At 54.0% G+C, this 24750-nt stretch overlaps 1 protein-coding gene across 3 annotated transcripts in view; it reads right to left on the reverse strand.

Moving 5' to 3' along the window:
- Positions 1 to 23759, reverse strand: part of IQSEC1 (IQ motif and Sec7 domain ArfGEF 1) — a 387620-nt gene extending 363861 nt beyond the window's left edge. For 2 of the 3 annotated variants that reach the window (XM_050781451.1, XM_050781450.1), the window contains exon 1: positions 23452 to 23753. In XM_050781451.1, coding sequence (XP_050637408.1) covers positions 23452 to 23729 — 278 coding nt within the window. In that variant the 5' untranslated portion in view covers positions 23730 to 23753. Of the gene's footprint in view, positions 1 to 23451 lie in introns of all 3 variants that reach the window. The other variant, XM_050781445.1, reaches the window with a different exon arrangement.
- Between the last annotated feature and the right edge of the window lie 991 nt (positions 23760 to 24750).

Genomic DNA, 24750 nt, shown 5'->3' on the forward strand with positions numbered 1-24750 from the left:
CGACAGGAGAGTTTCCACTGGAACAGGACCTGGACAAGAGGAAGTGCTCTGTAAATAGTTGATGGATGTTCTAATGAATGAACAAACCCACAATGCACTGCACAAATGTTATCATCTGTATTCTGTAGGTGCGGAGACCAAGGCACAGCCCGAGGTCACCAAGCCTGTGAGCAGCATCAGGGTAATTGACTGCTGGCCTGCACTAAGCCCAGTGCCATATTCTCCCCTGCGCCCCGTCAAAACAGTGGTGGTGAGATGGCACTGCCATTGCAGGTCATGTCCTCATTTCCAGAGGCCCAGCCTCCGAATCAGGGAGGCCTTCGAGGTGGGCTGATGGATGGAGTGTTTAAGCCATAACTGTTTTCACTAAGTGTTCATTAACTTGATGATTGCAGAAGACCCACTAGGCTGTTCTGCTGCCATTCAAAACCGGCAGCTCCACAACCATCTCCTCGGGTCCATGGGGTCTCCCACCCACCTCCTTTCTTCTGGCCCTCCTGTGGGAGTCTCCAATGCTTACCTCCACCTGCTTCCACCTCTGGTCATCCATAGATGCCACAAGGGGATGCAAGCCATGCAGCCAATGACAGCCAAGAAAAGGTCAACGGGGCTTGCTTATTATGGCGCTCAGCAGGAGACGTTTCTACCATATACAGTTATTAATGACTTTATTTATATACCAATATTTAGTTCTGCTTGCAATTAAGCAGATCTGCTTTCAAAATATGACTAATTAGAACAGTCGTGCTGGCAGGGAGATTCTGCAAGGAATCACATCATTCTAGCAAAAGTTGTGCCTGCCAGAGGCAAAACCAGGTGCTGGATCTCAGGAAGCAGCCTTGGCCCACCATGCCTGGAGGACATGCCTTGCGGGGCTGGAGGAGGAGGGGAAGGAGGAAGGAGGGAGAGAAAAGAGAGTAGGGGAGACAGAAAAGAGAGGTGAAAGCGGGGAGGAGGAAGGGAAGGGGGGGAGGGAAAGAAAGTTGCAACCCTCAAGCCCAGAGGCTTAATTTGTATGATGCTAGTTAACGATGTTCTCTGGCCTGACATTTGCTGCTGCTTGGAAGCCAACCAGAAAGATACGGGGCTGCCTAATTCCCAGGTTGACATTTCGAAGGGAGCCAGATAAGGGGTACCTATGCAGTGATGCAGAAACGCAGATCAATACATGACGGGCTGATGTGCAACACTCCCATTAATCCCTGAATGGCTTCTGTCCTCACGATACTCTCACTTATTTCTGTCCAGTAGGGGCATGATTTTCTCATCTTTCACTGAGTGACAATTTGTGGTCAAAACAGGTGCATCTGGCAAAGGCAGCCAAAGCCCACATTCCTAAGAGGATCTGTGAAAGTCCTGGCATTCCAGGCTGCCTGAGAAGCAGCGCCCCTCACCAGTGCCTGAGTCTACGATCAAGGCCTGACCTGCCACTGCCTCTTCTGACTCCAGCTCTGTGCCAGGCACTATGCAGGGACTGAGGACACAGAGACCCCATTGACCCAGAAGCTGACCTTGGTGCCGGCCCCACGGTCCTCCTGGCAGGGTGCACGGGGCATGGAAGGAGAAAGTCACATTGCCCTGGGGCCTGGGAGACAGGCCCAGCCAAGGAGGCTGAAAGCTTTCAAGGTTTGAAGGAAGAGGAGGGTGGAAGGGGTCCTCTGAGATGAGCAAGGCACATGGTGCATGTAAGCAGTCCCCAGTACTGGGCGGTGCAGAGGCCACCCAGCCCCCAGAGCAGAGACTGGTGGAAATGAGGGGTTGAGAGGTGTGGGGACTGGGGACGGCCAAGGTTTTCCCTGACCGACGGCCTCAAGCTGCACCCATCACTCTCTCCCTGCCCCCCTGCCCTATTTGATCTCCCTGTCTGGCATCCACTCTACCCAATGGTCCAATCCACACTAAGCTGCCCTGCCCATCTCTTTGTGGCCAGGTCTACCACCAGAGTGGAGGCTGGACAGGGCCCAGGCCACAGCACAGAACCGGGCAGTCAGAACACCCAAGTATGGGCTGCGTGCGTAAGGCAGTGAGGAACGAAGATTTCAAACCTATCTGCGGTCCACGGGAGGCCTAGTCTCAAACCCCCCGAGGCTCGGCAGGACCCTGAGGGAAGAAAGCTGGGGTCCTCCCACAGAGGGGTCCTCCAGAGGTGGGCAGGGCTTGCTTTGTTTTCAAGGCAAGCTGGAAGTCTCAGGTTTCATGTAAAATCACTGGATTTGTAAATACTGGCAACTAATTCAAGTTGGTAAAATAGATGATCTGTCAGCTGGGTGTGGCCCAAGGAACCCAGTTTGCCAACTCAGAGGGAAAGGAGAGCGAGGGACAGATTTTTCAGAGAAGAAGCCATGACACTTGATTTGTATATAGAAAGATCAGCCTGACTAGCTATAGCAGACACTAGGGAGGCCACCCACGCGCTCTCCAGGACCCCGTTCCCTGTCCCCGCCTGCCAGGAGTGCAGGCTGCTGAGGGCTCCCGGCTGAGTACTACTTGGGGACTGTCCTTGGCTAAGGTCATGCCTCCCTCCCCCAGGGGCCACACACAATGTCCAGTCGATGTGGAGGGAAAAAGGGCAGTGCCCTGGCCTTGATTAGACATCCCCTCAGAGCCTTCCCAGCTCCAGAGCTCTGGTGGCATTGGCTATAGGAGGCCTCTGCAGAGACCATGCCATGCCCCCCAATGCCCCCTCTACCCACCCAGCCCCTCGCATGAGTATTGTGCCCGAAAGCTCCCAGTGAATCCCCTTTCACACAAATCCCATCTTAGAGCCTGTTCCCAGGGAACTCAACTCAAGACAGCGAGCAAAGCCCCAAATCTCCAGAATCATGTCCTCTGCCGTCTGCCCGATCTCCCATCTCCCCCATCCCCCACCCCTGTCATCACATGTGCTGCAAGGAGCTGGTGATCATGCATCTGTCCCCTGAGCTCCAGGGGCAGAGCCAGGGATGCATGGTCCCCAAGAGCTTACAGACTTGAAGCCTCACCCCAAAATTCCCAATAAATCTCCCCTTGACAACATACCCGTGAAATTCACCCATGCAATTCACACAGTTCAGTTCCTTCCATAATTTATGGCACTCAATGCTACAAGCCTTGTTAGGCATGACCCTGGGTGGCTGCATCCCTAGCAGGTGAGTCAGAAGCCAGTGTAAAAATGCCGTGCTCTGGGATTTTATGGATTTGTAAAATATCTGCCCAGTTTTTTCTTAGGCAACTTTCATAAATCAGTACACTTGACATCTTGGGAAAATCAGCAGCTCCTGTAAAAGCGTGAAGCCATTTTTGCACTCACTGCTGTAAACTCAGGCAACAGGAATAAGCACCTTTTCCTGTGGCTGTAAAGCCAGGCCTGGAGCAGGCCAGCTCCCTGGTGTGCTGGACGCTCAAGAGTCACGAGCCCCTGGACCTGAGCCACACTTCCTCAGGTGACCGGGGTCAGTCCTGAGAGGACAACACAAGCCATAACAACTAACCACATACTATGCACCAGGCTCTGTGCACTCAAAACTTTCATGTCTTCATCCTCAGCAGGATGAAGACCTTTCCTCAAAAATAAATAAATAAATACATAATGAAAAATGTTTTCAAAAGAGGAGGTGAGGGAGCAAACCCGTCCCTCTTGGGGTAAGAGCCCAACACACTGGAGGGGCCTGTGGCTATCCTGAAACCATTCCTGTCTTTACCCACCATTCCACTGCCCCAGTTTCCTGCTCTGTAAAATGCAGATAGTAACACCTGCCTTGGGGGTTATGCGGGGACGGAGTTCATAGAGCTAGAAGGACCTGCCACAACACCCCAGCACCCAGCAACCCCATTTCCAGGTATGTTCCCCCAAAAGAACTGAAAGCAGGGTCCTGAAGAAGTATTGGCACACCCAGTGCGCATGGCTTCATTCACAATGGCCAAAAGGCAGAAACACCCAACCGTGCAGCAACAGATGACCGGATAAACAAATGTGGTCTGTCCACACAATGGAAGGCCACTCGGCCTTAAAAAGGAAGGAAATTTGGCCGGGCGCGGTGGCTCAAGCCTGTAATCCCAGCACTTTGGGAGGCCGAGACGGGCGGATCACGAGGTCAGGAGATCGAGACCATCCTGGCTAACACAATGAAACCCCGTCTCTACTAAAAATACAAAAAAATTAGCCGGGCGAGGTGGCGGGCGCCTGTAGTCCCAGCTACTCGGGAGGCTGAGGCAGGAGAATGGCGTAAACCCGGGAGGCGGAGCTTGCAGTGAGCCGAGATAGCGCCACTGCACTCCAGCCTGGGCGACAGAGCGAGACTCCGTCTCAAAAAAAAAAAAAAAAAAAAAAAAGGAAGGAAATTCTGATCCATGCTGGAACATGGGTGAACTCTGAGGACATTGTGCTGAGTGAATAAGCCACTCACAAAAGGCCAAATAATGCAGGATTCTCCTTGTGTGGAGTCCCTAGAGCAGTACAGTTCACAGACACAGAAGGGGGCTGGGGGAGGGGAGTGGGAGTAAATGTTTAACGGGGGCAGAGTTTCGGTGTGGGAGGATGAAGAGTTCTGGAGCTGGGTGGTGAACCCAGTTGTACAACAATGTGAATGTTCCCAGCACTTTGGGAGGCCAAGGTGGACAGATCACTTGGGGCCTCACTTTTTTTTTTTAAGTAGGTACTCACCCAGTGCCCTGTCCCTGCCAGCCTCCTCCTTGCCCTAAGGCTGGAGTAGAGCCTGGAGCGCAGGGCTGGGCACACACTTGCTGGTGACCTCGGCCAAGCTCTCAGCCCCTCTGAGCCGCAGTTCCCTGAGCTGAAGTCGTGGACAAGAAAGTCTCCTGGCCCAGTCAGTCTCTGGATTTGCATCCTTGTCCCTGCGCCTGTCTGCCTGGGAGTCCAATGTGCACAAGCCAGCACCACACAGGCTTTGCACAGAATCATCAAGATCAAAAGATTTGCTGGAGTGGATATAAATAGCCCTAAAGCTCCTGGCCTGGGCTTTTGAGCCGGGTGGCGCCGGCCAGGCCACTGACCCCAGCCAGCCTGGCTGGAAAGTCCTTTTCCCTGGAGTGGCTGCTCCGCCAAGTGCAGCCTCCTGTGTTCTTCCAGCCTCCAGTTCAGGCTTTGTGTCTCCCTCCTGCCACACTGTCTGTCACAACTTCTCTCCAAACTCAAACTGGTTTTCCAGTCCAGGCAGATTCACCAGGCCCTGCCCTGCCCATGGAAAGCATCTGGCTGCCGTGATACCCACGGGAGGCCAAGGACTCTAAGGAGACCAGAGGCAGTGCGGCACACATGGTAAAAACATGCCCCCCTGCCTGCTCTCCTGGGTCTCAGTCTTGTGTTCGCCTGGGTTCCTATACTAATTCTCATCTGTCTCAAAGTCAACCTGCATGGGATATCATCTTCAAAATGTAGCATTTTCTGACAGGTGCCCGGCACCCCCTCCTCCCCTCACCAAACCTCCTTCCCTCCCTCCCTCCAGCTCCCTCTCACCACGTGGCACCCCTGGGGAACTGGCTTAGCATCTCCGGGCTCTAGCATCACTCTGCAGGAAGGCTGGCACTGAGGGCGGGCCTTGCAAGCTTGAGAAGCAAATGAATGGGTGAATGAATCAATCACTAACTCAACAAGCAGGAGGAGGAAGGAGGAGAGGGCAGGAGGGTCTTCTGACAAACACATACAGTCTCTGCCTCTCTGGGGGGACTGTCACCCAGTCTACTTCCCTCTCACTCTGTCTCTCTGGTTCTCTCTCCCCTCTTCTCTCTCTCTTTCTTTCTGTTTGTCTATCCCTATCTCTGTCCCTCACTCTCTCTCTCTCTCTCTCTATCACTGTGTCTCTCCCTCTCTCTCTGTTTGTGTCTCTCTGTGTCTCCCTCTGTCTCTCTGTATCTCTGTCTGTCTCTGTGTGTGTCTCTCTCTCTCTCAGCAGCATGGCTGAGCACAGAAGGATAAGAAGGTGGGAGCTGCAGCCCTGATACCCCTACTTCCCCTGGAAAGCAGAGGAGCACCATTTTCAGCCCCTGAGAAGTGACCCGGGTCCAGAAGGTCTGGCCATGTGTCCCCCCAACCTGTCCAAGTGAATCAAGTCTTGCCTCCTCCTCAGCCCATGCAGGGCAGCCTCACTGGCCCATAGGCTCTTCCCCTGCGAGATCGCTGCCGGCCCCACCACAGCTAGATGCTGCCCTAACTGTGATGAGACACCCACCATCCCCTAGGATCAGGGCCCGGCCCTCGGCAGAGCCTCTGCCTGTGCACCAGCACTGCGTGAAGCACCCAGCCCTCATCTGCTAAGTGGCTCAATTCACCATCCCAACACTTGGGCTCCAGGGGGACCCACCTCTACCCCCACTCCCTCACACTCTGAGGCCTCAGGCTCCCAGAGATGAAGCACAGCCGAAAAATCACTCTGGAGATAACATTAGGGTCAGGATCAACAAAGAGAGACCAAAAACAAATACACGCAGACTGAAACCCATGGTTTCTTCTCTCATGCAGGAGTCTGGCAGTGGGCAGTCCAGGCTGTGTGGGACAGTTCCTCCAGGTTACCAGGTTACAGGCTTCTGCAGACTCACAGCCCCCTCATCCCTCTGGTGCAGCCACTGTCCTCACAATCCAAAGTGGCTGCCTAAGCCCCAGCCATCACATCCTCATTCCAGCCAACAAGACACAGAGCAAGGGTCAAAGGACACAACACTCCTTTCTCAAGGTACTTTCTGGAAGTGGCACAGCATACTATTGCTTACCTCCTACTGGCTACCACAGAGTCACATAGCCACATGTAACCACTAGAGAGGCTGAGAAGGGCAGCCTTTATTCTGCTGTATGGGCATTAAAAAAAAAAAAAAAGACACCTTATTGCAAAAAAAAAAAAAAAAAAGGAAATCAGGTAACTGGAAGCAGCAATCTCAGCCACACATCCCATGCCTATCTAGCACAGGGCTCCCTCTCACCTCTGAGACTCCTGCTGTTACTTTCCCTACACCTGAAATGATCATGACAGAGGTCCACTATGGAGCGAGTACTCCCACACCCCCAGCACTGGCTAGGCCTTGTCTGAGGGAGGCACTGTTCTTGCACCCATTTTCAGGATGAGGAAACACTCCCCCACAGCTCAGAATGGAGCCAGTATCCAAACCCAGACTGCATGCACCCACCACCTCCACAATTTTGTCTTAATCAAACTGCACTTGGCATATTGTGGCAGGAGAGATGACAGTGTTCAATCTCAATGCCATAGCCCTTGGACTCCATGTGGCATCAAGCAGCCTGAGACACAGCTTTCCCTGGAGTCTCGAAAGTATGGAAAATGCCCAAGGAGCACAGGTCTAACTAGCCCAAACGCCAGCCTCTTACCGGTCAAGTTCAGCCTGCAGTGCGGCCGGGCGGCGGGAAGCCCACAGGCCCCTGAGGCCCAGACCCTGGGCAGGGACTTTCTCATTAAACCAGGAGGCTCAGGGAAGCCCACACAGCGTGCACAGAGCAGCAGCCAGCAGCTCCCACGATGGGGAGGAAGCAGGTTTTTTTTTTTTTTTCCAGTAAAATCAAGCAAAGGAGAACTATTCAGGGAGAAATACAGAAAACTGCTGAAGCCATCACCTTAAGAAGAAACCAAAAGCCAACCCTCTCCAAGGTAGGCACAGGGAGACCCCACATGCTGAATCCCCAGGGTCTCTGAAGGAGAGCACAAAAGTGGAGGCCAGGACAATTACGGGCTCACTGTCCTTCCTAACAACCCTCACTGCCTCCTCCAGCCCAGGCGGTCCTTCAGCAAGCTCTTATCTCAGCCACCCAAACAGGGGGTGCTCTAGGGGTGTATCTGTTCCCCCACCAGGCTGTGAAGTGGACGGCAGGAATGCCCTGGGCCCTGGATGCACCCCTGACCCCTGGCTGCACCCCTAACCCCTGCACACGTCTGCACACAAGAGGCTCCATAACCGCTTACTCTATTGGACCTTGCTATGCTCTGAATGTCTGTGTCCTCCCCACCAAGTTCATGTGTTGAAATCCTCATCTCCAAGGTGATGGTGTTGGGAGGCAGGGCCTCTGGGAGGTGATGAGGTCATGAGGGCAGGGCCCTCCTGATTGGGATAAGTGCTTTATAAAAGAGGCCCAGAAAGCTCCTTGCCTCTCCAACCATGTGAGGACAGCGAGAAGGCACCATCTATAAACTGGAAAGTAGGGCCCTTGAAAGACACTGAACCTGCTGGCACCTTGACCTTGGACTCCCCAGCCTCCAGAACTGTGAGAAATAAGTGTCTATTGTTTGTAAGCCACACAGTTTATGGCATTTGTTATGGCAGCCTGAATGGCTGAGGACAGACCTGGTACCAGTTCAGTGGAGATAAAAGAAACTACATTTTACAATAAAAACAATCCACACAAAGAAGAAAGGCTGACATTCTGATGAAATAAAAGCCGCGTTTTCCATCCCTCTGGTTGCCTTCAGTCAAAGAGGACTGGATTTTTGGCATCTGATGAATGAAAATCTGGGAAAACAGAGATTAAACAAGTCCCCCCCAGCCCTGTGCCCTTCTGGGGCCAGAATCAGCAAATTACTTAAACAAGAGGGCTGTACCCCCTTCAGCCAGCTCTCCTCCAGATCCACCTACATCCTCTCTCAGCCTGGAGTCTTCACATTTGTGGGGACGAAAAAGAAGGGGCTTGGTGAGTCCTGTCCATGAGGGACAAGCATCACACCACTACTAGCAGGACCACCCTTTGCAGAAACCACAGAAACACAGAGGCCAGGTCCTGTCACTGCCAATGCACAGCCCTGAGCAGAGCCCAGGAGCTCAGCCAGAGGAGGGCAACAGGGCCACCAGACACAGAGCAGGATGCCAAAAGCACTGGTTTGGGAGTCCCACAGACCAGGCCCATGTCTGGCCCTTGCCACTTACCAGCTGTACAACCGCAGGCAAGGGCTTCACTTCTTTGAGCCTCAGTTTTCTCATCTTCAGAATGGGGTTGTACAGATAAAAAAGAACCAGCTAGCACACAGTAGGCACTTAATACATACTTACTTCAGCCCATCTCATAGAACAGACCCTTATGCCAGGAAAGCTGCTGTCTCCAGGAGAGAGTAGTGAAAACTCAGCTGTGGTCCAGGCCACTGACACTAGACTTTCTGATGAGGCTCCCCTGTCAGAAGCATTGAGCAAGATTCCCACCATGAACCTGTGTCTTTATAAGTCATGTGCAGATGAGACGGCACTGATGTCACAAATACCCATAAAAGGGCCCACCAAAAAGATGTTTAAGGAGTAAATTAAATAATAAGTGCAAATATACAATCTTTTTTTTATTTTTGAGACAGAGTCTCACTCTATCGCCCAGGCTGGAGTGCAGTGGTGCGATCTCAGCTCACTGCAAGCTCCGCCTCCCGGGTTCATGCCATTCTCCTGCCTCAGCCTCCCGAGTAGCTGGGACTACAGGCGCCCATCACCACGCCCAGCTAATTTTTTTGTATTTTTTAGTGGAGACGGGGTTTCACTGTGTTAGCCAGGATGGTCTTGATCTCCTAACCTCACGATCTGCCCGCCTTGGCCTCCCAAAGTGCTGGGATTACAGGTGTGAGCTGCCGCGCCCGGCCTGCAGACACAATCTTAATTGTACATGTTTTCCCTGCACCTCAAAAAATCGAGTCCTTTGCCCCTAGGGGTGTGTGCATTCCAATCTGGAGACCCTTGTCCATGTAACAATCATCGATTCATTCAAAATATGTCATTTTAAATTTGGGCAGTTTTGTAGGAGGGCTTCCGAAGATGAGCAAGGGGTGTGGCTGCCACCTGCCCCAGAGAGGGAAGATGCAAGCCCCCAGGCCCCCAGTGGTAACAAGACAGGAAGTCTGCAGAGGGACCAGGGCTACAGGAATAAATATAATCAACATAAAGAGAAGACATTTATTCTAACACGTGTCAGCACCATGAAAGATTCTGAGATCAGAGTCAGTCCTCAGGGGACATGCGGGGTTTCAAAAGGCAAGAACAGAGATGTGGGCTGGGTATTCCAGGCAGCGGGAACAGCATGACGAGGTGTGAAAACGGCAGGCATCCGGAGCGAGCTGCAGTGCAGGGAGTTGGGGTTAGGCAACCAGCAGGCACTTGGCCACCGGCTTAGGGCACCCTCGTCAGCAAGAGAGGAACTCAGGCCAACACTCCTGCCCTCAGGGCAGGACGACAGCCAGGCAGGAGCAAGGTTGCTTGGGTGTCCTTAGTGCCCAGGGAGAAGGTGGGACTGAGAAGGCAGTGCTCTCAGTGACTGCAGCCATCCAAATCGCACTGCAGTGATGATTTTCTCCAGATCCCCCTTCCCTCTTTGGATGTTTTGGCTGCTTCTCCATATGGCAGGAGTTAAAAATACAGCTTGGAGTGAGGGGGACGCAGACAAGAACGGGCAAGCATTCCCTGAGTGACTAGGCTGGGAAGCCCAGCCTACTCCCGTCCCCCACCCAGGGCACAGGTCAGGTCCCTGCCCAGGAAGCATCCTCAGTGCCCAAGCCAGGTTGTCGGGGGCGGGGTGCTGACCTCCTGATGAGCTGCACTGGAGGATGAGAATGCCGCAGACACAGCCACCCCTAAAAGTGATCCTCCACAGACAGGCCAGCTCAGCAGGGGCAGGACAGTGGCCACATTCCAGGCAGAGAGAGGGGAGCGAGGCCCGCCTATGGGCAGGCCACTCTGAAACTTCTGCAGCCTTGGCAAGGAGAAGTGACAGAGCCCAGTCTGAGCAAACCAAATGTGGGAGATTAAGGACCTCTGCAATTTGTCCCTCCTTCTCCCAGGGAGGGTAGAGGCCAATTCCTCTGCCTTTGAATTTGGACTGGCCTTGTGATCCGCATGACCAATAAGATGTGGCAGAAGTACACCTGGGACTCCAGAGGTCCAATCACAAGAAGACTCACATCTCAGAACACACATCTCTAAAACACAGGTGTTTTAGAACACTGGTTCTGGGGGCCCCTAGGCCACCAGGCTGGAGAAGCCACATGTGGATACTCTGGTGGCAGTCCCAGCTAAGCCCACCTCCCAGACACCTCCACAAGGTGCCAGATGTGTGAGTGAAGTTGTTTTGGACCCCCCAGATCAGCCCATCATGCAGCTGAATACCACTGAGTATTCCATTAAAAACATAGGGAACAGAAGAACCACCCAGCCAAGCACTGCCCAACCTCTGATCTGCAAAATGAGATATAATAAAATGGTGGTTGTTTTAAAACTAAATGTTTAATTAATTTGTTACAGGCCAACAAATAACCTTTACGGTGACTGAATGATGGATTAATTGACTTGCTGATTCATTCATTCAACATATATTCATTAAAACCTACTCTGAGGCAGGACCCCTTAAAGAAATAGCAGAGATGAATAATTCACTCTCCTTGTCCTCAGGAAGCTTCTGGGCTGGTTCCTTGGTGCCTACCCAGTTTGTGATGAGTCCGCACCTGTGTTTGCCAGCTTTCTTCTCTGGGGCCTGCCACTTTCTGGGCTTCACTGTCAACATTCCCTGTCTAGATCCTGCCCCTGTCTTTATTCTCTCTGGGTGAGGATAAATTCATGTGGGATGTTCTGCCCCTAGAACAAGTGTTATCGTGCTCTAAAAGGTCCTCTATATACTAAAATAAACAAGGGAATTAAAATATTACACTAGAAAAATAGTTACAAAAGAAGGTAATAATGGAGGAATACAGGAAGAAAAACTATATAAGATGCAGAAAATAAACGACAAAATTGTTTATGTAAATCTTGCCTTATCAATAATTATATTAAATGTAGATTAAACACTTAAATCAAAAGACAAAGACTGGTAGAATGGATAACAAAAAACATAATATAATTACATTCTGTCTACCAGAGATTCACTTTAGATTCAAAAACACAAATAGGTTGAAAAATGAAAGGATGGAAAAAGATATACAAATGGTAACCAAAATGAGTTAAAGTAGCTGTAACTAAAATCAGATAAAATAAACTTTAAGATAGACATTGTTACTAGGGACTGAGAAGGACATTTCATAATGATAAAAGGGACAATCAATCCATTAAGAAGACACAACAATACGCTGGGTGTGGTGGCTCATGCCTGTAATCCCAGCACTTTGGAAGGCTGAGGTGGGCGGATCACAAGGTCAGGAGATCAAGACCATCCTGGATAACACGGTGAAACTCCATCTCTACTAAAAATACAAAAAATTAGCCAGACGTGGTGGTGGGCGCCTGTAGTCCCAGCTACTCGGGAGGCTGAGGCAGGGGAATGGCGTGAACCCAGGAGGCGGAGCTTGCAGTAAGCCGAGATGACGCCACTGTACTCCAGCCTGGGCAACAGAGCAAGACTCCGTCTCAAAAAAAAAAAAAAAAAAGACACAACAATAATAACCATATGTGCACTCAACAACAGAACCCCAAAATACATGAAGTGTTTAAACTGACAGAAATGAAGGAAAAAAGAGACAATTAAAGAATAATTGGAGGCTGGGTACAGTAGCTCATGCCTGTAATTCCAGAACTTTGGGAGGAGTTCAAGACCAGCCTGGGCAACAAAGCGAGACCCCATCTCTACAAAATGTTAAATATCAGCTAGGCATGGTGGTGCACACCTGTTGTCCCAGCTACTCATGAGGCTGATGGGGAGATTGCTTGAGCCCAGGAGTTTGAGGTTACAGTGAGCTCTGATTGCACCATTGCACTCCAACCTGGATGACAGAGCAAGACTCTTTCTGAAAAAAAAAGATATAATTAAATCAAAATAGGAATTAACAAATAAAGAGTAATAATTGGAGACATCAATACCTCACTTTCAATAATAAACAGAGCAGGTAGGCAGACCAACAAGGAAATATAAGACACAAACAAGACTACAAACCAACTAGGCCTATCAAACATGTACAAAACAGTCCACCCAACAGCAGAAAACATTCTTCTCAAATGTACATGGAACATTCTCCAGGACAGACTGCATCTCAGACCCTAAAAATGGGTCTCAACAAATTTAAAAGGACTCAAATCACACAAAGTATGTTCTCTGAACAAAACGGACTGAAACTAACAGTTCCCTAAAAATGTCTAGATGACAGCTCTGATAGGGATAGGCTTGGCTGATTCTTGCTCACACCACAACCTTCCCAACCACCCTTGCTTTGTTTTGCCTCAGTTCCCCCATATACACAACGGAGATAATAATGCTCCCCACTTCACAGAATTGTGGCAAGTGCTTACAATAAATAGCCAGTCATCAAGGTTACTATTACAGCTCATCAACAATGGAGGGGTGGCAGAAACCCCTCACATTCCATCCCTAGGTGAGGGGCATTCATTCGTACAATGTTACACTTTCAAGATACCTTTGTTCCCATTATTTGATGTGGTCCATCACAGCCCTGCAGGATCATCTGGTGAAAGGGAAAGCTGGTGGTGGTGAAGCCCCAGCACTGGGGCATCTGTTGAGTCCTTAGCCCAGAGACACTCACAGTAGGTGCCAGGGAGGGCAAGCAGGCCAACCTATGGGTGAGGGTCAAAGCGGATGGTCAGAGTCACCCCGCACACCCCTTTTAGGTGGCGGATTTTTACACATCTCGAAGTCTGGGAACTGCTGAACTGGGTGAAAGTAAAGCCTTGCAGAAACTAAAGGCAGAGATGTGAGCATGTCGTAGGTTGTGGGAGGCAGATGGAACTTTCCAGGCTCCTCCTTTTTTGTGGGGAGGCCTCAGTTCAATTTAATAAAATTAAGACTCCACAACTTTAAAACAGTCAAGAGGCTGCAGCGTTAAAGGGATTGAGATAACACATCGTACAAAGGGTTGGATTCAAAATCAGCAGCATTAACTATGCAGAGAAGTGGATAGATAAGAGACATGTGCTGAAACCCAAGTCACCTAATTCCAAATTCCATGACTTTCTAAAATAACTTTCCTTCTCAACAGAGAAAGAAGGAACAATAGTGATACAAGTGGCTCTGTGCACATTTACATACATCAAGGATGTAATCCTTGCCACTCCTCCAGCAGGGAGGTTTTATAACCCCATTTTACAGGTGAGGAAGCTGAAGCACAGAGAGGCTCAGCCTTGGGCCAGAGAAGACAGAGAAGACAGGGGGTGTGTGGTGGAGGGAGCTGGGATTCAGGCTGCTGGCCTGGCCCCAGAGTCTGTATCTTGCCTCCTGGCCACCGTGCTGCCCAAATACTCCACAGGGAGCCTCACCCAAGCTGTCTAGAAGCCCTGGCCAGCCCAAGGAAAGTGAGCGTCCCTGCTTGGGCTGCTCCTCCCTCAAGGTGAAAGAAGGGGGTGGCCCAGGTGTGGGGAGCCAGAGGCAGAGTACAGGGGTGTCACCGGCCCCCTCGCTTCCTGTTTCAAGAACTCCCCATTTCAAGTACTCCACATTCCAAGCACTGCTGCAGGCAGCCAAGATGGGCACGGCCCCTCCCATCTGGAGCCACTCCTCTCTGGTTCCACTCCTCTCTCTCCTTCGCATCTGGACTGGTGATTGTTGGGGGGAAAGACAGGGTGGGGCTGTGTGCCTTCATCCCCAGCCCACGTGTTCCTGCCCACCCCAGCAGCCTCTGCCCAGGCTCCCAGTACCCAGCTCTGCAGCGTCTCCTGAAGCCTCCCTCACCCTGGTACCCATGCCTGCCCCAGGGGCCAGAGATCCTGCCCAGACCTAAGTCCCATCACTTCCTCCTCTGCTCAAAACCCTCCAGGGACTTCTGTCTCCCTCAGATCAAAGCCAAAGTCCCCAGTGGGCCCACATGGCCCTGCTGGCTCTGCCTCACCCCTCACCCCTGCCCTGTTTGCCTCCACGCTCCTCTCTCACACTGTCCCCCTCACTCTGCCCTATGCACACTGGTCCGCTCCCTGCACCTCAACCATGCCGCCAGGCATACTCCCCACTCAGGGCAACCCTAAGAGGGAGATCCAGTTGTCACTGTCCCCATAGCAGAGATGAAAAAACTGAGGCTCAGAGAGGTGCATTTCACATGCCGACGGGGAGAAAGTACAGGCAGACCTCAAAGCCGGGACCCTCCCTCGAGTCCTGTCTCTGGGTTTTTCAGGCTACCCCACCAGGTCCTGTTCAGCCTCGGGCTGTTCATGGGCTCTGCAGCCCATCCGTGAATCTCATCCACACACATGCCTGTCCCTGGAAGGGTCCCCAGCACTACCAGACACATGCAAGGACCCTCCTGCCCTGCTGGTCCCAGGACACCCTCTGAGCAGGCCCTGTCTTCTGCCCTTAGCAAGTCGTGCTCCTGCGGTTCCCATGGAGGGGGCGGGCCCAGGCCCCTTGGTTCTCCGCAGGTGTGATGCTCTTCACGCAAGTAGTATGCAGAGCAAAGGACATCTAAACCACCACAGGCACTTCCAGCAAAAGCTGGGGCAAAGCCAAGAGAGGAGGCCCCCATCCCAACCCTCCCCTGCAACCACATGTCCCAAGTGTGTCCTGCATGAATGAAGATGTGAACAGCAGCTTTCTGGGAGCTCAGCAAGTGTTCATCTAAGGGGAGTGGGGAAGTCAGACCAACTCAAGAGAGGAACACCCAGCACTGGCTGCTGAGTGCTGCACAGCTTAGAGGACTCTCCCCGAGCACACTGGCACCCACTGCCCATAGCAGCCCTGCCAGCTGGGTGCAACCACTGTCAGCTGCTTTGCAGAGAAGGAACTTGGGCTGTCTCCAGGTGGGTGACAAAGCTATGTTCATTCTGGCTTCTGAAGCCAAAAATCTGGGGAAGGGACCATGCCACATTTGGAAATGGCCCCCAATGTTTCCAAAACATCTACACCATGCAGTGAACAGTTCTGAAGCAGCCCGGCATGGTGGTGAACTGCACCGGCCCTGGAGGCAGACAGACCTGGGTGTGAATCCCACCACTGCCACTGGGTGACTGTGGGCAAACCGCTTAACTTCTTTGAGCCTCAGGTTTCATATATGCAAAATGGGATGAGGACAGTTCACACTTGTCACAGGGTTAGAGCATCAACAGAGACACAGAGAAGAACGTGCCCAGCATGCAGCACCTAGAACAGGCTCAGTTATTGCTGTGGCCTCATTACAATCAACACATTCTAAGTTCAGGTGCAGAACGACAGGTTCTGATCCATTCCTTTGTGGATCTTGCCTCATCCAAGAGGGAAAGCCGAACACTTCAAAATCAGGATTCAAGCTAGGCCCAGCTTGGAGGGCAAGGGCCAGTGGGCCAGTCTTGTCCACCAGCCCCCAAAAACTGATATCTAGGTTCTAAGAAAGGCAAGTGCCCTAGGCTGATCTCACCTGGTCCAGTTGCACCGACCTGTTACAACCAACAACAGCACCGCCCAGCCCCTCACACACCCCAGGCACAGACACACATGCTGCTTCCCCTGCCTTGACACCATCCTCCTCCTCTCTCCTGCTCTTCAAGTCTCAGCTCAAAGGTACCTCCTCCAGGAAGCCTCTGTTGACACCCGTGGGTGGTCACTGGCTTCCTGCTCTGGGGCTGCACACCACTTGGCCCCCCCCCTTCCTCCCTGACCTGATCTCTCTGTAATCTTCCATGTACAGGTCTCCATCTCCCATTTGCATGATGTTTCCAAGTGGAGGCAGTTGGGGAGCTGCCCTAACCGAGGACAAGCAGCCCAGGAACGGGTGTAAGTAGAAGAGGTGGCGGTCAGGTGCAGCCAGTGCAGGGCCTGGCTCCTGGGCCACAGCAGGTGCCCCACCAATGTGAGCTCCCCATCCACAAGGTTCCAGACACCTCCAAGGACGGAGGGGCATGGAACATAGTAAATATTCCAAAACCTTCATTGCAGAACCCAGGGGGACAGTGTTCTGCCCCATATGGCTCTTGCAACTTTTCTGTATGTTTGAATATTTTTGTAATAAAACACTGAGGGAAAACAATCCTCAAAAGCATTCTTTTTTTTTTTTTTTTGAGACGGAGTCTCGCTCTGTCGCCCAGGCTGGAGTGCAGTGGCGTGATCTCGGCTCACTGCAAGCTCCGCCTCCCAGGTTCACGCCATTCTCCTGCCTCAGCCTCCTGAGTAGCTGGGACTACAGGCGCCCGCCGCCACGCCCGGCTAATTTTTTCTATTTTTAGTAGAGACGGGGTTTCACCGTGTTAGCCAGGATGGTCTTGATCTCCTGACCTCGTGATCTGCCCACCTTGGCCTCCCAAAGTGCTGGGATTACAGGCGTGAGTCACTGCGCCCGGCCTCCTCAAAACCATTACTGATGCCCTGGCTATTCTTCCCCCTGGAGCCACCACCTAATGCCGGGTCACAGGCAACTCCCGTATCTGCTCTCTCTGCACGGAAGAGGCCTTCTCCATTTTCATGGGGAGAGACAGCAACTCAGAGAGGCTGGGGCTGTTACTTGGAAAGTCCAAGCAGCAGGGAAGTGGCTGAGGCAGGGCTAGGATCCTACCAGCCTGCTTCAGGGACAGGGCTAACTGCTCAGGAGCCACCTATGGGGGCCTGCGGGGTCCCCAGAGCAAGGCCAAGGCCGATGGGCTGGAGAGAGGCGTTGGCAACCTCAAGGCAGCAGCTGTTTCCCGATGAAAACAGAAGCACCCAATGTTTGCCATAACTGGCCCGGTGCATCCTGTTGGAATATCCACCCCTCGGAGGGCAGCATTCAAACTCCCAAGGCCTTGTTGCCTCAGAGCTTCCGTTCGAATCACTTGGTTGCAGCCTGGCCCGGGTCTGCCCTAGGCGGGGGCAGAACACTGGAGGCCCCTGAACTCGGACTGCCTCCTGGCCCCACGACAGCCTCTGCTCCATTCCAATTAGGTCAACTCCTTCTCCCCTATTCCAGTTCTTGCAGAACGCCTGGCTGGCCTGTGTTGTTTTTTCTGCTGCTCTGTGGCAATTATACGGCTGACACCCTGACAAGCTTAGAATGGTGCACTTCCCAAGTTAGGCAAAGCACTGCTCCTTCTTAAAAAAAAAAAAAAAAAAAAAAAAAAAAAAAACCACACAGAAAATAAGACACAAAAGACCGGATCAGCTGTCAAAACAATGTCATAGACAAAACAGCTGAGAAATAGCCACCCAGCTGGCAAAAAATGTTGATGTCCCCAAATGCCTGACTCCGGGCCCCTCCAACGTGACCGACCCCTCTCACTCCTCCTAGCACGGCCAAGCCTCCTGATCTCTGCAGGTGCAGCGAGCCTGAATCCAGAAAAGGGGAGGCGAAAACCAAATGTCAGAAACAAGTAGGTCCCAACTTTATTTCACACACAGTGCCACTCGCTGTCTTCCTCAGCTCGAGCTGGATAAAGAAACATCTCATGGTTTATTTTCCAGGTTGTAAAATAATAATTTGCCCAGTTTGTCAGACAGCTGGGAGAGCTTTGGAGACACACTCCTTCGTCTTTCTGTGGACTCTACCATCTGCTGGAAAATGAGAATTGCTCTCCCCACTCCCTTGGAGTTGAACACATTTTGTCCCATCAGGACAAGTCTCCCAGAGCACGCTGCAGCTCGTTCCTGACTTGGGGACATCCTCCCCAGCACTGGACACAGGCTTTATCTTGGCAGGGAGAACAAGAACATTACTGAACCAAAATATGATACGGTATCTCCCTCCGCCCTGCCACCCTTTCTGCCAACTCAGAGATCAGAAAAGAGCCCTCTCGCCTCACTCGGTCTCTCCACAGCCCCCTCCTCTTTGCTAAGAGGGGACAGGAAATCCCACCTAAGTGCCCTCAGACCCCCAGCCCCTGGCCCAGCATTGCTTCCCGGCTACTTTGAAGAACAACACACTTATCGGGGCTCCCGGCAGGACCCTCCTGAGGGCGGCTTCCTGTGTCATCAGTCTGCTGCCCATTAGGACAATCCAGTCTCTGCTTGCTGCCCCCTCATCAGTGGCCACGCCGAGCTTGCCTCTGAACTGACGTGCCGCCGTACGGTTAATGTCACCACGAACCCGGGAAGAATACTGGTTTGGTAAATCAACAGAGCCTGAATGCCGCTGAAAACCTCCCCCAGAGTGAGTCACCAACTCAGAGCGTCAGAAAAACGTCCTCTCCCAGTGATATGACAGCACTTAAGGGCTGGAGGGGACCAGAAAGTGAGGCAGGCCGCTCCACTGGGCTTCCCCACCCCCACCCCCAGCCTCCTTAGGCGATGTTTCCTTCTGCCAAGGAACTCTGAAAGATCAAAGGCTGGAAGGGATCATCTCATTAAATCCTTGCCCCCTCTGCACTGCCACCCCACATGACACCAGGAGCCCTGCCTTGGTGACAAGATTGCACACGGCAGGGCGGAAACCTCCCATCTGGGCTTTCTCCAGCTCAAGAGGCCAGGAGTCACCAAGATCCTGGGAGATGGTCTGGCCATTTGACAGCATGAAGGGCAGGTGGTGGGTGGATAAGAGCTGGGGGGAGGTTGGGCAAGGTGGCTCACGCCTATAATCTCAGCACTTTGGGAGGCCAAGGCGGGTGGATCACCTGATGTCAGGAGTTTGAGAGCAGCCTGACCAACATGGTGAAACCCCATCTCTACCAAAAATACAAAAATTAGCTGGGCGTGGTGGCGCCTGTAATCCCAGCTACTCAGGAGGCTGAGGCAGGAGAATTGCTTGAACCCGGGAGGCAGAGGTTTCAGTGAGCTGAGATCACACCATTGCACTCCAGCTCTGAATGACAGAGCAAGACTCCATCTTGGCAGGGGGCGGGGGGCAGGGGGCTGGACAGGGAGGCCGAGCCAGACCTGGCTCCACCCCCTAGCCAGATGGGAGAGCTTGGGCAAGGCCATGATTTCTGAGCCTCAGATTCCACATCTGTAAAATGGGAGCAGCAGCTGCACCTGCCTCACAGGAGTGATGAGACAAGGAGATGACCTGACCAAGGCATAGACCGCAAGCAGGGCAGGCACACAGGAAGCCCCTGGTGGATGCAGCCGTCGGCCCCATCCCGGCTCCCTGGGATTTGGGTCTGGGTGGTTGTCAATCCACTTGTGCCTGCTGAAGTTCAACTGACTTTCTAAAGGAAAATGCAATGGCCTTAATCGATCCCTCTGGCTTCATCCACTCAACAAATCTTTACTGAGTGCCTATTATGCGTCTGAACCTCTAGTGAGCAGACAGCAATTCCAGAAACAGATCACTAGCATGTAGCCAACCAGACTTTGGATATGAATTCTGATGTCAGGGAAAAAGCGTAGCCAAATAATCAAAGTAACCACAGGCATCCCATCACTGTATTTTTTCCTGTTATCATCCTGTTTTTCCCAGAGCTGAGAAATTCACGATGGTATTTTTCAGGGAGCGTCAAGGCATGAAAGAGCACTCTCTGAGAGTTTAAAGGTTTCTGGACTTGGACGCTTCCGGCACACAAAGTCAACCTGCCCACGGACTACATGGGTGAGGCAGTGCCAGGCTAACTGTTGTCCCAGGACTAGGCTGCTCAGTGGTCTCTCAATTGCATCTATCCATCCCCCCACGAGTCACTGCACCTTCTGTCTGTGCGGCAGGCTGGGGGCTCCTGACTCAGGCCAGAGAATCCGCAGGCTGAGTAGGAGGTCAGCCAGGCCTGGCTTAGCCTGGCATGCTCGCCAGACCCTCCCTCACAGGGCCTCTGTGTGCAGGCAGGGGAAAAGGGGACCTCAGTCCCCAGCAGGAAGTCAATCCTGATGCTGTGGCCTTGCATGGCCCTGTCGCCTTGGGAAACCCATGCTCAACCCCCACCTAGCCTCTGGGCAGCCCTCTTCACGGTAACCCATTCCCCTCTCCATGCCTCCTGCACCCGGCTCCAAAGTTCTCACCCCCTGCCTGTACTCAGCTGGCCCAAAAGAAATGAGAAACAGGTGGACGATGAAAGAATCTGACCTGCATTAAGCACTTACAGTATACCAGTTTCCTCCATGCCCATCTTTGCTTAATCCTCAAAAAAGTATGGGAGGCAGCTATGATCATTCCTGCTCTGCCTGCATTTCAGAAAACCCGAGGCTAGGAGGGGTAGTGTGACTTGTCCCATGGTCACCAGATGGGAAGTGCAGGGCTGGGCCTGGGACCCTAGTTTGTCCACTCATGTTGGTCTCTCCACACAGAGTTGCTTATTCTCTTCCTCTCCTCTCCATTCTTCCTCTTATGTTTCCAAGCACATTGATAATGAGTCTGCATACAGCAGGTGCTTAATAAAAGTCCTCAAGGGGATTGGTTATCCCATGTTCCTTAGGCATAAATCACTTTGCTCTACAGATGGGCAGTAGGACACGTCCAACCCATGGTTTGCAGAGCAGTCCCGGGGGGCCCAGAACCCTACGCATGTGAGCAGGCTGCATGATGCACCCGTCCCTGTGAGTCTCCTGTGAGAGGAGGAGACCCCAGCACTCTCCTTCCCAAAAGACTAGGGAGTGAATCAGATGTACAAAAATGGACCCAGCTGCTCCATCTTGAAGAGAACCTACCCACAGCTCCTGCTCACACCAGGACTCCCCACAGCCTTGCTGCTCACCCTGGGGCCCGGGCCCAGCAGCAGTGGGTGTCCTAGGAGCTAGCTAGAGATGCAGACTCCGGCCCGCCCCAGACCCACTGGCTCAGCATCTGCATTGTAGCAAGATTCCCAGGCTCCTGGTGTACACGTTCAAGTTTGAAAGCCATGCTCGACTTAGACCGTGGATTGAGAACTGTACTGCTACCCTGCTTTCCCTAAAGGCGATGCTCTCTCTCATAGACCATGGCTGTGTCTCCACTAAGGGGAAGCCAGGTGGACACAGAGCCAGGGGCTTCTGAAACGAAATCCCAGCCTTCCCATCCTGGCTTCCCCCGGCCAGGGGCTGCCTGGATGCAACCCAGATGCCCCAGGGCAGGACAGATGTGCTGCCTCTCAGCATCCTCCTGTCCCCTGCGTGGTCACCAGGGGTGACGCTGAGGGGAAAAAGGAAGCCATTCCCCAGGGTGGTGGTGTGAGGCATGTGCCAACCAACGTGTCACTGTTTCCCGTGAAAGCAGGGACTCGGGACCTACCCTGGTGCCACCTCCCCAAGCTGCTGAGGACTTTCCTTGGGCAACCCCAGCTTCTCTTTTCTCCTGGTGTGGGGGAAAGGGCCCGGGCCCCTCTGAGACCAGCTCCAGGAGACCCACAGCTGCTGTGGCAGGACTGAAGAGTGAAGGGAGTCTTAGAGACTCCGGAGGGCCAGGAGTGGGGCCCAGACAGGCAGTGGGTGGGGTCTCTGCTTCCTCCCAGTGACACCAGTTAGGAGCTATACACACACCCTGCTCCTCCCTCCTCATTCACTCCTTGCTCTCATTCAGAGAGCAAGAGTCTGACACACACACAGAGCCATGCGATCACCCACAGCCCGACCCCATCCTCACAATGCTCCTCCAAAGAGCCCCCCAGCCCCATTGGCACCGCCCAGAGCCAGCACACCCTCCAGGCAGGGCAGTAAGCAGGGCCTGTCCCATGGCCACAGTCACTGCAGCCCCCCTGGGGTGGGAAACTCGGGTCTCCATGACAGTATTGGGACTCCTGGGAATCAGGAACCACCCCCCATTCTGGGACCACGGCTAACTCCTCCCCCATTTCCACCCTGGAAGGGCCGCCCAGCAGGAAGACTGTCCTGAAGCCCTGACCACGGCCACTCCCCCAACCACACAGTGATTTCTAGTCTTCCCCAGGCCAACTCATAGTGTGCCCCGGGTGATCCCGAAGACAGAGAAGCAGAGGGGCAGGCAGAGGGCACAAAGCAGCAGAAACCCCGCCCCAGCGGCACCGAAGCCTACCAGCCCCTTTGTCCTGCCCCAGATGGGCGCCCACAGGTCCACAGGGTGAGGCTGCTCCGGGTTTCGACACCCACACCCATGGGAGGCAAACGGGAACCCGGCCGGCGGGCTGCGAGCCGACAGGGACGCTGGGGTCCGGGCCTGCTGGACAGCCCCGCCCTGTACCTCTCCCCATCCCTCACTTAATCCTGGGTCCGAAATGGCCCCGGGTAATCCCTGGGCGAGGCGGTCGGGAATTAACCCCAGCCTTGAAGTAAAAGACGGAGGCGTCCAGAGAGGAGGGCTCTGCGCGTCCCGGACTGGACACAGCGCAGAGTCCATTCCAGGGACACCGCGACCCGCAAGCGACCCAGGCTCGCTCCAGGGCGGGATTCGCGCGGCCCGCGACCCCTCCCTACCGGTCTCGGGATCTCCGGGTCGGGAGTTCTGGCCCTGCTGCTGCGAGACCTAGATCCGCTCCCCGGACAGACCTCCGCCCGGTGCATCCGAGTTCCGGGGGTCGCCGACTCTGAGTCCGCGCTGCATCGCAGAGCCAGGCCGGCGGGAGCGCTGGGCAGCTCCCTGGAGCCCCTTTCCAGGGAGCGCAGTCCCCACCCGAGATCGAGCTCCGGGTCTGGGAGGCGACCCCGCCAGAGAATCCCAGGGAGCCCCTAGGGGTCTGGCGACGGGCGTGGGCGCTCCCGGACCGGCCACACGCCCCCCCGCACCCGCCCGCCTGCCAGCCAAGCCCCGAGGGAAGCCGCGGGCCCCAAGAAGTTCCCACGCCCCCGGCACACCCGCCGCCCCGGGCCCCGCTTACTTGTCTCGGCGACCGCCGAGCTCTGGGATGGGGCCGAGCGGCTGCGGGCCGGGGCCGGGACTGGGGCCCGGGTCGGGGCGGCGGGCGCACGCAGCCAGGTGTCGCCGGTGTCGCTCCAGCAGGCCGGCGTTCTCCCGGCTCAGCCGCGCCACTTGGCGCTCCAGCTCCTCGATGCGCCGCCGCCGGCGCGCCAGCAGCTCCTGCTGCGCGGCGACGATCCGGGTCAGCTCCTGCAGGTACTCGGCCGCCTGGCCGGGGGGCTCGGCGGCGCTGGCCATGGCCCCCCGCCCGGAGGCCGGCCGCGCCTCAGGCGAGCGGGCGGCGGGGCGGCGGCGGCGCGGCCATGGCTGCGCGGCGGGGACGGCGGCTCAGCGCGGCGCGGGGCTGCCGCGGCCCCGCCTCGGCTCCCGCCTCCGCCGGCGCCGCCCCCGGGGCCCCCGCGCCTCCTGCTCCCCGCGCCGCCGCGCTCCGCCGCCCGCTGCCCCGCGGACGAGCCGGGGCGGCAGGGCGCGGAGCTGCGGCCGCCGCGGGCAGGCGAGGAGTTTTGCAAAGTGCCGGCCGCGGCGCGGGAAGAGGCGGGGAGGGCGCCGCCTGCTGGGACCGCCCCTGGGTTCCGCGCCTCCGCGCCAGGCGTCGGGGACCGCTCCATCCTTCCGCGGCCGCCTCGGGCGCCTTAAATCAGAAGCGATTCCGTGAAATACATCTCGAATCCAACAGAGGACGATTTTAGGGAAAGTGTGAATAAAAAATAAACAACACACGAGACCATTGGCATTTCTTACTGATCTGAGTCTACTTAAAACACTGGATATGGGCAGGGTGCCATGGCTCACGCCTGTAATCCCAGCACTTTGGGAGGCCGAGGCAGGAGGATCGCTTGAGCCCAGGAGTTTGAGACCAGCCTGAGCAAAAGAGCAAGACCCTGGCTCTACAAAAATAACAATAAAATAATAAAATAAAACACTAGGAATGTTTAGTACTTGCAGAAGCAAGACGTTTCCCCGGCCGTCCCTTCCCAGTTGCAACCAGAAGGTGGCCCTAAAGTCTCCATGGTTCTATTTGTTGAGCTGCCAAGGCTCAGGGGCCCAACCTGGCACTCACACTTGGGGCGGGGGAACAGACAGCCTGTGGAGGGAAGCCCAGCCTCTGCACGGGCGTGGAGATCTGCAGCAATTTGTTTTACCCCTTGGAGCCTACGTTTCCTCAGCCAAAATATTTTCCATTTGTTGATTTTTTTTTTTAATCTTTGCAATTTTCATACACCAAGTTTCTTTGGGGTTAAAACTCACTTTTCTATCT

This window comes from Macaca thibetana, chromosome 2, assembly GCF_024542745.1.
Source record: "Macaca thibetana thibetana isolate TM-01 chromosome 2, ASM2454274v1, whole genome shotgun sequence".
Classification (NCBI taxonomy): Eukaryota; Metazoa; Chordata; class Mammalia; order Primates; family Cercopithecidae; genus Macaca; species Macaca thibetana.